This window comes from Stegodyphus dumicola, chromosome 9 (genome assembly GCF_044657685.1).
Source record: "Stegodyphus dumicola isolate Sdum_Otavi_A_Nest chromosome 9, ASM4465768v1".
In the NCBI taxonomy this organism is placed as follows: Eukaryota; Metazoa; Arthropoda; class Arachnida; order Araneae; family Eresidae; genus Stegodyphus; species Stegodyphus dumicola.
Genome location: NC_140776.1, coordinates 53,109,328 through 53,121,939, shown reverse-complemented (window position 1 = coordinate 53,121,939; position 12,612 = coordinate 53,109,328). Strand labels below are relative to the sequence as shown.

General features: G+C 32.3%; 1 protein-coding gene across 2 annotated transcripts in view; it reads left to right on the top strand.

The window, feature by feature from the left end:
* Positions 1-12,612, top strand: part of LOC118197342 (uncharacterized) — a 100,583-nt gene that overhangs the window by 77,166 nt on the left and 10,805 nt on the right. For both annotated transcript variants that reach the window (XM_035368842.2, XM_035368841.2), the window contains exon 5: positions 3,613-3,722. In XM_035368842.2, coding sequence (XP_035224733.1) covers positions 3,613-3,722 — 110 coding nt within the window. The remainder of the gene's footprint in view (positions 1-3,612; positions 3,723-12,612) is intronic.

The following is a 12,612-nucleotide window of genomic DNA, read 5'->3' as shown; positions in this document are numbered from 1 at the left end:
ATCAACGTGCATTTCGTTATGTCATTTACATCGCTAGCATAGTCGTGTGGATGCACCTTAATGGTAAATAACTTATGTTCAGTTGCATTCCTATAGCATGATAAGTTAAACCCTCACGTCTGAGCTGAATAGTCATGTTTTTAACATTAGCATCCAACTTCTTCGACTTTGAAGCCGTTTTATCACAGTATAAACAAAATAACATTTTAAAAGTTTTGAAGTAGCACTGCATGCAGACTTTAGCGTTTCTATAAGTCTAAACATGTGGCCTCAACATAACAAAATTTGTATAGCAGTGAGAACCTTGCCAATACTTTTTTAACATGCGAATATACGTTTTGTAGTATATTTTGTGTAACAAGCATATTAAAATTGAAGTTTCATTACATTTGTGCGTTTTACATTTTAAGTTCTTTATGTCGAGTTAAATTAGTGAAGCATTTCCTTTATTAGTTAATATTATCAATTATAGGCAATTGCCAATACTTTTTTTTTCACCCACTGTATATTAGGAAAGTTTATTGGAACAAATATCTTTTCATTTTTTCTGTATTGGAGATTTGCTAAATTATGATGTCAATGACAACCATGTTATGTACTTAAATCAAGCAATAAGTAAACATTATCTAAGGATCAAAAGTAATTAGTGTAAAGAGATGTCTAAAAAGTTACATTTCAAAATAAGTTCTGTTCAAAGGAGAATAAATTTTGCATTTATTAGTCAAGTATAGTCAAGTTTTTGATTATTCTGAAGAAATAATATTGATAATAGAAATCCGCACGTCCGCTATGCATGCGTGTAAAGCGTTTACCCATGCACGCTTCTGATAGTGAAGAAAGTGACAGAGATGAAACGAAAATGAAAAAATTTCAATTGACAAGTTAGTCGGTATTCTCGACACAGCAATTACAGGACAGGACTTGAACAGTGGAACTTTGTAACTGAACAAGAAATTATGTCTGTTTATAGAATTAAAGAGCTTGTCGTTATTCTCGACACAGCAATTACAGGACTTGAACAGTGGAACTTTGTAACTGAACAAGAAATTATGTCTGTTTATAGAATTAAAGAGAAAGTATTAGTACAAAAAACGAAGCAATTTAAACAAGTTATATTGAAAGAAATGTTTAATAATTTAAACAAATAAACAAATAAATATTAAACTTTTTTTTTTTTTTTGTAAATTTTCATACCCTTTAGATCATAATTACGGTTCATATTACGGTTTCATATTTTTAATTATATAATTTCTGCGTGCCATCTTACCAGATTTAAATTGATGATCTATAATCCGGAATCGCCGAAGTCCCGATGAGTCCAGATTACGGACTTTGTACTGTAGTAGTTGTAAAATTAATGATGTTTCTATGTAGAATGTTTCGTTTTGAGATTTATGCCAAGATATACAGCTACTGAGCCAAATTATTGATCACACAAATTCATGCCAAAATGATTGGGAACTAGGTATTTTATTTAGTGCTGAAGTGAAATTAAGAATTGGGATTTTCCACGTGTTTTCCTTATGGGTGGTGAAAATCATATGCATATGCTTAAAGCATTTAAAAAAAAAAAAATTGTTGGTGACTTTAACGTCTGGATTTTAGATCATTCCGGATATTGGACCTCCGGATCTCAGACTTTGGTGCTGTAGTTCTTAAACTATAGCAAGATAAAAGTTTTCTTTTTTTATAATACATCCTTAGAATAACAGTGTGCATTTCTATGCATATCATAGAGAAGATATTGAAGGAAGTTTATTTCCATTATATGATATCTGTAGCGATTTATCCTCCCATTAAAGTTCTGATATGTAATAAAAAATTCTGATTATTTTTATATATATTAATGTATTTTGTATTTCTAGTTTAATGCAGAAGAATAAGAAGTGGTATCTTAACCACTTAACTGCTTCATTCTCCTGCCATATTGTGACCAAAAATAAGCCTATTTTTTATAATAAATTTTGTATTCTAATGAATTACATGAATTCAAACTATCAGTCAAAACTGTTACAGGTATTGCATTTATTAAATTAAGATCATTTTTAACTACGGCGAAATTAAAACTTAAAGTTTTTTTTTTTTTTCTGATGAAACTGTGGAACTGGAAAGAACACTTTACAGGAGATAAATGTGAAAGAAATCAATTTGTTGTGAAGAAAATTGTGCCGGAGGAGGATTACTAGTATCCATTTTACAAAAGTTTCGAACCTAAATTAGATCACTGATATTTCAGTTTCGTCATCATCACTAGAGAATTTTGATAAATAACTATCAGGGCTACCAGTATCATTTATAGAAAATTCATATTTGTTATCTAAGTATCAGAATTATATTTTGTTATGAGCCATTTACTGTCACCCATCGTTCTTTTATTTCATAACAAAATTGGGAAGAAATACTATTCGCAAAGCCTAATACATTTAACATGTGCAAACAAACTCATTGAATTTCTTCACCTAATAAAATGCAGGAAAAGGCCTATCCTTGATCTGATTTTACAATTCAGTCTCTCCTGGACTAATCGAGACATCTATTAGAAACACTACAAAGTAAAAAATGAGAAAATTGGTGTAAGAAAATACACTGCCTGACTGTTGTACGGGTAAATAAAGAAAAAGCATCTTTTCTTGGCACCCAAATTGTGTTCGGGCAAAACAGTTAAGTGATTAAAATTGCCTTCTTAGAATCTAATTTTCGAAATTTCAAATTTAACATTTCGTGGAATAATTTATTACTTTTTTCTTCCATTAAGTAGAGAAAACAATTTTAGTAATTTGATTATTTTACCTAGAAGTCAATCTGTTATTTTCTTCAACTTTTGTTTCTGGTTCTTTACGAGCTGGAGGATTTCTGAAAAAGCTGTATTATGTTTACCTTCATTTTTTTTGTTGCTAAAGTAATTGTTATTAATGTTATATCCCTAAGTACAGTTTTTACTGCCACTTAAATTATTCATCCATATTAAAGTAGCACTGAAAAACTGAGTGCTTTAAAAAATTACATTCCCATTCCTATCATTTCTGTTTAAAAGCATTTATTAATAACTTATTTTATATATTTATTACAATAACTGATGCTTTTAAAATTTAACTGTGATAAGTTTAAAAAAGTCTTTTAATAGTGTAACAAAGTGGTGTTTTTCTTAATATGTTTAAAACATTGTAAAACAAATAGATTTACATGTAATTAACAAACTGAATGAGCTGATAAAAATGAATAGGTAGAAAAGATTATCACCAAAATGTCTTCAGTGGGTCGTATAGTGAGGATTGCTGATAGCCACTCTTTTATATCTTGTCTCCATGTCCATGTGCCAGCATGTGCTGAGGTGTATGTTTTCACATTAGCCAACTTCTGGTAAAATTTTGTACACCGACTCTGATAGCAAACATGTTAATATTGCTTTGACTTTCATTATGTAGTTCTCTGAGCAGTTATATTTATTTAAAGGTACTGCTCCTGTCATTTTCAAAAATGTGTTATTCCACTTTAAAAAATAAATAAATAAATAAATAAATAAATAAAAACCTTGAAAATATTTTTTAAAGTGTATTATATATTAGACCAAGAGAGCATTTTCCATTCGCATTACAATTTTATTTTATACAGGTGGAGAGCGGTGGAGGAGTATGACTGATGATGATAAGCAGCCTTATGTAGAAAGACAGTTAGAAGCGAAACTCCGCTATGAGCATTCCATGGAAGAATATAGGAGAACGGTATGCAATTCATAGTTTGGTAATATTTTTCAGTAAGCAAAATCATGCAGATTGTGCTCATTAAAGTGTGATCATAAGCTAAATTATCCTTAAGTTCTAACTGCCTGTTTTATGTATTTATTGATCTTGATTTTACATATTTTTATTTATAACTAGCAGCTTCACTGCCAGCCTTCGTCTGGCTTTTAAATGTACCGGAAAAATGGCTGAAGATAACACCAAATGTTAAATTTAAAAACTGCATAGAATTTTACTCTGCAGAAACACTTCATGAAAAAAGTTATTACGTATAACAAAATTACAGTGGAATAAGCAATATCCTTTAATACAAATATTAATTATCCTAATAAATAAATTAACCACTTTCTGTTGAAGAAAAAAAATCATGCAAAACTTTTCAATATCTTACAAACAGTGAAATAAGCAAAAAATAACATGAAAGTAACTCAAAAAACCTAAAATTCCGTGCAGAATTTTACTCTGCAGTATTTCAATTATACATATATATATTAAGATAAAATTATATGAATCAGAATTATAATATAACCATAAACATTAATTCTTCCTCTTTATTCTAAAATCATAATAACTTCTCTGCATTGCGTCGTTGCTAGATCACTCTATGGCCCGCATAACTCTGATGACATAATAATTAAGAACTGAAACTGCCTTTGTAAACCAAAACTTTTCTCTTTGCCGTGCTTCCATCTTTCATAACTACGCACTTCAGCTTTTGCTCTCTACTATGCTAAGATGTAATTTCGCTGGCTTGCTTTCTATCTCAACAATATCAAAAATGTAAATCATCTGTGGAAAGGCGCGATTAGAGTGCCAAGTGATTGTGGCCACAAATATCAGTTGCAAATAAAAATGGAATTAAAACTGCCTCGACTGCCAAGTTCTTTAGATATTACCAAAGATACCAAGTTAGCATTACTAGCATACTACGCAATCAAAATCTTCTTCAGTATGGGTCTAATCACGCATCTACAGTGTTCCGTCTTTTCCTTTGCTTTTATTATGACATATGTATAAATGACAATGAAATATGCCAGTCTCTTAAAAACAGTGACATAAGAAATACGATGAAAAATTGTTGCCAAACCCATTTTTCTAAAAGAATGAAAGTATACAAAATGATGTGATTTCATCAAAAATCTGTCAACAACAACGAGACAGGAAAATTGTTGCCAAAATTACATTTTTAAAGATGTGAGAAGTGTACTCGGAAGCTTCATTTAAAAAAATTTTTTAAAATACAAAATATTATTTTTCCAAAATTCCTTTTGTAAAAGCAGTCGCAAGGATGAAAGTTTAAAGTGTCCAAAAATCAAAGAAAAATAAACTGTACATTTTTAAAAATAAACTTTTTTAGGAAAAATCCCGTTGAAAAGGTGTTAAGCTCCCTTTGTTAAATAAATTCGTATTTAATCGATTTATTGAAACACGAAATTTATTTTAAGTTTGTAAAATAGCTAAGTGCCTACGTTTCATGACGATGTGAAAATGGAGTGTGTAGAGTAAAATCTTGCTTTCCTTCTAGCCCATTATGTCTCAAAATGATGTGATTTCATCACAAAACATAAAATAAAAAAAATTAGAATTCGAATTTCGAAAACATAGCTTTGAGGTGCACTGGCTCTTGTCTAGATGCACCTATGTACCAAATTTCGTAGCCGTGGGTCTATTAGCTTATGTGCAGTGCGGACGAAAGACACACACAGACAGACTCTTTCTTTTATTATATGTAGAGATTATGAATGGAGTTTTATTTATAATTATAAAGCAAGTAAAATAAAACATTAAGAGATATTTTCATGCATTTTCTCTTTTATATAATGTATGCAATGTTCATACAGTATGTCACTTATTTTTTCTTGAGAGTTTGATACTGAACATTTCATTGAAATGTTTATGAACGTTTTTTTATATAATGTAGCTAAATAGATACAAACTGTATATGAAATTGTTGGTAAAGTATGAAAAAAAGTATTTGTTGTAAAAATGAATTGATGTTTGACTTATATTTCTGGATCTGAATTTTTGTGAATTTGTTAACTAGAAATTTTGTAATTCAAATTTAGTGTGGAATGAAATGCTCTTCAGTTTTGAAATTATTAGCATAACTGTAATATGACTGATATTTATTCATTTGTTATTATATAAAATACTTTTAATTAAACAAAATGTATAAATTGTACTCTAAAAGTACCCTAGACATTGCCTATCAGAAATAAGGCTTTTGATTCATCTGAAATGACTAGCATGTTATTAACATGAGCTTAGTTATTGAATGTATTTGGCATAAAATCCATATTACTTAAAGTAAATGTATGCTTATAAATTTATAGCTTTGTTTTAACATAAAAGTTCCCTTCATGCATTTAACTCAACTGCGTGCATAGCAATGATGTCATGCCCACCTGTGTATTCAAAAGATCCTATACCGTTTCTCTTTTTTTAAATAAATTAACTCCTATTTAATATTTTTGAAAGATATATTCAAAACTGGTGAAAAGTGTATACTGTTGGCGAATATGTAACTGTTGAATAGAAGTTTGAACCATTTAGAGAACAATGCACATTTAAATAGTATTTGACAAATAAGCCACCCAAGTATAGCATAAAAATATTTATGCTGGTAGATTTCAGAATGTTTTATACCTGGAATATGAAAATCTGTATGGGGAAACAAGCAAATGGTCTTTATGAAGTTGGCAATAACTCAAGTTCTTTTGGGAAGCATTTGATAGAAACTGTGTATAATTCTGGACGTAATTTAACTGTTGGCAATGGTATGATTGTCAGTTGCATCGAGAACAAAGATGAAATTGATGGATCCTGTGGAGAAACATGAAAGCCAGAAATATTTTAATACTTAATAAAATACATTGTAGATGCAGTCAATGAAATGAGTGCTGCTTCTTCTGCAGCTCAAATGTCAAGAGGTTGGCCAAAACTTGTTATAAACTGTGTTCAGCCTGCCCCCCCAAAAAATCCAAGTATTGTTGCCGTTTATGTAACGGATAAATAAGTAAGTATGGGAGCATATGGTATTCAATTTGTAAAAAATGGGAAAATTACACTCATAAGTAAAATTAATTTTAAATTTTATTTGTATTACTAATTTTTACTTCATAATGCATGTTATTTTGTGCGGACTATCAATATATTCATATTTAAGGCATGTGATACCCTTATACCCTCCCCTTTTTCGGGTGCCTTCCACTGGGTTAAGAGGCGCAGTTCATGACACTATTAAAATTATGAAGGTGCAAATTTGGTAAATTTTTACAAAAGGGTTTAAGCATAATTTCCTGATTAAAATACTCTAATTTGAATTTCAAAATAAAATTATATACTGCAGTTTTTGTACATATGTATGCATAATGTTACATTTTCTGTTAATTTTTCCTTTGATTTCTTGTCCTTACTGTGTCATTTGAATATAGCAGAAAATAATATACAAGTTTATTTTGATGCATAATGGAAAATTTTCATGCTATAACCAGGAATTTAGTAATGGATATTTTACAGTGAATATTACTCAGATATTATATTTGTTGGGTTATTCATCATTATATTCTGAATATGAAAATGTTAGTATTACACTGTTTATGAGAAATTAAGGAAAAATCGCGATTACTGAAAAAGTTACATGTAGAATTTTATAAAACTTACCCACAATATATAACACATAGTAAGGTATCAAATAACACAAAAAGAAATTACCAGACAATTATGGTAGTATAGAAATTAGCACATGTATAAAATGAACAAATCAAATGTGTCAGTTTGCTATAGGAAAAGTACCTTCAATACGGAATTTGATCGCCTCTAGAAGTAATACAGCACATGCAGCGATGTGTGATGCTTTCAATTATGTGGTCTATCAGTTCCATAGGAAGCAAGAGCCAATGCTCTTGCAAAGCAGTTGCTAGCGCAACAAGGGTTCGAGGGGGCAGATTGAGAGCAGCTAGACGTCTCCCTAAAGCATCCCAAACGTGCTCGATAAGATTCAAGTCTGGGGATCGAGCTGGCCACTTCATGTGCATAATTTTTTCCTGTTGAAGATAATCATGCATTATGCGAGCCCTGTGTGGTCTTGCATTGTTGTCCTGTAACAGGGAAGCATCACCTATTACCACGGCATATGGGTATACTTAAGCATCAAAGATGTCATCTCTATAAACATGAGCATTCACGTTTACCTTGGGAAAACATGGAGGTCTGTGCTTCCACCCAAAGAGATGCCACCCCAAACACAGACACTGCTTCTTCCGTAAGCATCTCTTTCACGAATGTTTGACGGATGATAACGGGTTCCAGGTTCTCTCCATATCAAATAATGCCTACTATCGCTTTCTAGACTAAACCTGGACTAAATAGAAAATAAAAAAGAGAATAGCCCTCGACTGCTCAGGCGTCCAGTAGACATGTTGTTGGGCCCACTGCAAATGGTCCCTCCTATGGCGTGACTTGAGCAGCACGCAAATGGTTGTTCGCCTCGCATGCAGACCACTTTCGTGAAGCCTTCTACGCACAGTTGACATTGACACCGACCTTCCGGTGACTGCAGCAAGGGAGGATCTAAGAAGAGCCATAGTAGCGGTTCTATTCCTGAGTGCACACAATGTCAAATATCGGTCATCGGCGCTCGTCATAGCAGTTGGCTGTCCTTGGCTGAACCTCCTAGGTGCCGAATCTGTGATTTGAAATTTCCTCCAAAGTGTATGAACCACAGAAGGACTCGCATTTAGCCATCTGGCCACTTCTGTTTGACTTTGTCCTGCCTCTAGTCTCCCAATGGCTTTCTATCGTAGTTCTGCAGGCAAATGATGCCTGGAGGTCATTGTTATGAATTTGCTATCGCAGATTTCTGATGTCACTATCACCGTGAAATATGTGGGTTTGCTCTCAAACATGGACTTTTATGCTCCTCGCAGATGACGTATTCCGAGTGCAGCGCCACTAATTTACATATTGGAGTTTTACTCAGCTACATATTCACATTTTACACGGTTTGGCTTATTTTTTTAGGGAGTTATCGCTATTTTTGTGATTTTTCCTTAATTTATGATAACCAGTGTATTTCATAAGAAAATAATATGTTCTATAAATGCTTATGCTTTCAACTTGTCATTGCACTTCCGTACGAGTACTTACTGAAAGTTGTAGACTAGTATGACATGCTTATCATATTATAGGCTTTCATGAATTTCTACAAAGCATGATGAATAATATGTGAAGTTGCTGGTCCTGTGAAGACCAAGTATCTATGCATACTTTCTTTCTTCTGTATCCTGATATATCTATTGCTAAATAGTGGTGAGTCAGAATGTTCAATTTCAGTGGGCTTAAAAAAAGCATCGTAAATCATGTTTTCATTACCAAACTTGATAGTTGTTGGATATGAAGCATTCACCAAACCCAAATATGTCCAGCAGTTGCCAGATTAGTAAGCTTCATCATGCAAAAGAACATTTTTCCACGCACAGTCCAATGGTGGTGAAATTTGTACTGTTGCAGTAGTTAAGTATTGACTGTGCTTATGGTGGGCTTGCGAATGGCCGAATGATTATGGAAACCTATGTTGTCTAGCTTCTGATAATACTCCTGATACTAGTGATAAACACTGAAGATATTTTGAAACTGTCATTCAATTGCTGCCGTAAAGAACGCAGGATTCTTTGATTATGGTTTTACTATTCACTTTAACCTATGTCGTTTGACATAAAATCTATTTTCTATTTTCTAAACCTCTAAACTGAGCAAATACGTGACAAAATGAAACAAAAATAAAGCTTAGTAAAACGTAGATAAAATGTCACTAATCTTCTTTAAAATATGTCCAACTATTATAAGGGTAAAATATTTAATGCTACCTAATAAATTTTATAAAGTTTATTTTATTCTCAAATTTGTTTTATAATTATTTTTAATAATAATGCATTCTATTTGTGGATCTTACAAGGTAACCAAAACGTTCTTGCCATTTCTGATATGACATTGGAAGAATAAATCCCAACATAAAAATAGTCGTCAAACTTGGCGATGAAGTGGTTAGGATGGGAGTCTGAACATTGACCAAGAGCATAAAAGCACGTTGCATCAGTACTTCAAACATAACTCACACAGGGACTGATAGACGCATCAAAGACGTCCGTTTGGAGTTGTTTACTGTATGATTTTAAAGTGGGTCTGTCAGCAGCAGAATCAAGTCGCCAAATTTGCCAGGCCTTTGGAGATGATGCCACTAACGAACAAACCGCTAGGCAAAGATTCCAGAAGAGGTCAGGGGAAATGCATCACACAGCAGTCGGCCACAAGCACTGAACTGTGAAGCCCTGAGAGCAGCCATAGAGAGTGACAATAGCCAAACATGTGGTGAGCTTGCTGCACATTTCCAGGTATCTGATGAAATGATCAGATTTCATTTACACTGCATAGGAAAGGCATACAAGCTGAGCAAATGGGTACCCCAACTGTCCGATGCAAACAAGCAACAACATGTCTCTCCCCGTTTGTCAGTGGTGCACTATGAGCTCCTATGGAACCCTAGTGTTGCACCTCCCTTTTTTGTTGCAATTGGCTGTACCAAACATGTGTGATGTATACCAAAAATTTTGTGTTTCTGAAGATATTTTGAGTTTTTATGTATTTTTGCCTTGCCACAAAATGAGAACAATTGATTGAATGAGAAATTTATATGTAATGAAAATTGAGGAAATACGTTGGAATGAAGTGGGAAAAAAAAGTGTGTAATTTAATAGGCTGTACAAGGAAGTCGTGGTGTCCACGTTGGATTTTTTTTAACACTGTCAACTACTGCACAGTCATTCTGTTTTTGATCTGGTAGAGATCGATAGAAGCAATATTGAAACATTGAGACAAACTTGCTGTAGGTAAATATTGAAGAGAGGTGATACTTATGGCTTTGGTGCCCATTAGTGGCTGAGCAATAAAACTACCAAATACAGGTAATTTGACCCAGGCTGAAATATTAGCGAATGGGCGGCATGGACGTTTTCATAGCTTTCCTTGCAGTATATATGAGCTATTTTCTCTTAAAAAGTCTTCCATGAAGGCACTTCTCCCTTCAGGTAGAGAATCCTCATGTGCTCAAAATAAACTGAAAATAAGACTTCAACAAAGCCAGTTTTCACATTTTTTGTTTCATCATCATCCTCTGCATCGCTGCAGATTTTAATGCTCTCTGTTATTTTCTACATTTATCAGTTTCAGTATGCCATCCTTTTATGTTTTGTAGCAATTAATTGTCAGTTAGTAAAGCTTGTATTTTTAACACGTATCAAACATTTTAATATTATTGTTACATACAATAGAATAACCATTAGATCTCGTATGGATAAGAAACCAAAGATGAAATTATGCACTGTATCCTTTTTAATGTCATAACATTTTCCCAGTTTTTTCTTTTAAATTGATTGCTGACTTTGGTTAATAGAGGTTCTACTGTGTTCTTAACAATTATGAATGATTTATCTAGTGATTAGATGTCAGCAAATAATTTTCCTGATTAAAGTTCAATACCTGAAAAAATATAATTAAAGTAACATTTCTTATATAATAATTATTAGTATAAGAAAGATATAAAAAATATAGTAAAAGTAGCCTGCAAGTTAATGGGCAGGGGATCTTGTAAAATAAGTATCACATAAAAGTGGACCTAGAGCTCTTGAATCACTGATTATTTCTGTTGTTGACATTCTGCATTTTTATTCCAGTTTTCATTTTACTTTTTTACCTGCAATAATTTATCAAAAGGGGGACTGTCCCCCTTTTGATATTGTGTTGCATCACATATAACATTTATGCAAGTGGATTCATGTATGAAGAGATAAAGATAGGTATGTGGCGTGTATCTATGAAAATATAAAGTATGAAAATCGGACCAAAAAATAATTGTATTCAGTCTTAAGGAAAGTCATGTTCCATTTCCATTAAAAACTGAGATTGCTGCAAAATTTTTTTCCACCAAATAAAAGAGCTGCCTCATTTTTTATGCATATAAAGGAATTGAGCATATTAACGAATTGGGTTGAAAGAGAAGGAATTTAAACCACATTTTGATGCTTAACATTGTTCCATTTGAGCTTGCTTGGGAACATAGTAAATCTTTTCAATCCTATGTTTGTGCGCTTTTCTTTAATTTATGCAACTTCTTTTTGAACCAGTGATATATTTTTTTATACCACGATTCATAAAAATTGAGTGAAGTTATGTATTTGAAAAAAATGAATTAATATCTAGAAAAATCTCATTAATTCTTCACATCACATATAACGTTGAATAAGATAACAGAATAAGGTAGGATAATTTAATAGTTGAAGAAGGTAAGTAAATTAATGAATTAATTCATTTAAACTTGTAATGCTGAACAAATACTTACATATGAAGCTACAAACTTGAAACTAGTATATATTTATTGGCACATATTTATGCACTATAGAGCTATGCTCACCGCAAACATTTTTCTTGTTTTTGTGCATGATTTCTGTCCTTCACAGTGGAACATATATGACATCTTTTCCTTGCAACAGCTTTTAATTTTTTACGTGGACGGTCCTCAGCTTGTTCAAGCTGTGTTCTGTTTAATTAATTCCATTGGCAAGCTCCTGGAAATGTTAGGGTGGATTCTTCCGTTTTCATTGTGTTTCTTTAGAAGTTTTAAAACAAGATCCTTAAAAAAGGGGGAGTGCCATATCGTCAGGTTGTAAAAAGTAATAATTTCAAGGTTTTTGGCATCAGCAGATGAAGGATCTATAATGCATCATTATTTTGCATAGTTGATAATAAAAGCACACATTTATTCTTTTTGGGATATATGACACTAAAGTCGCATGTTTCTGATATTCGAAGAAAATTG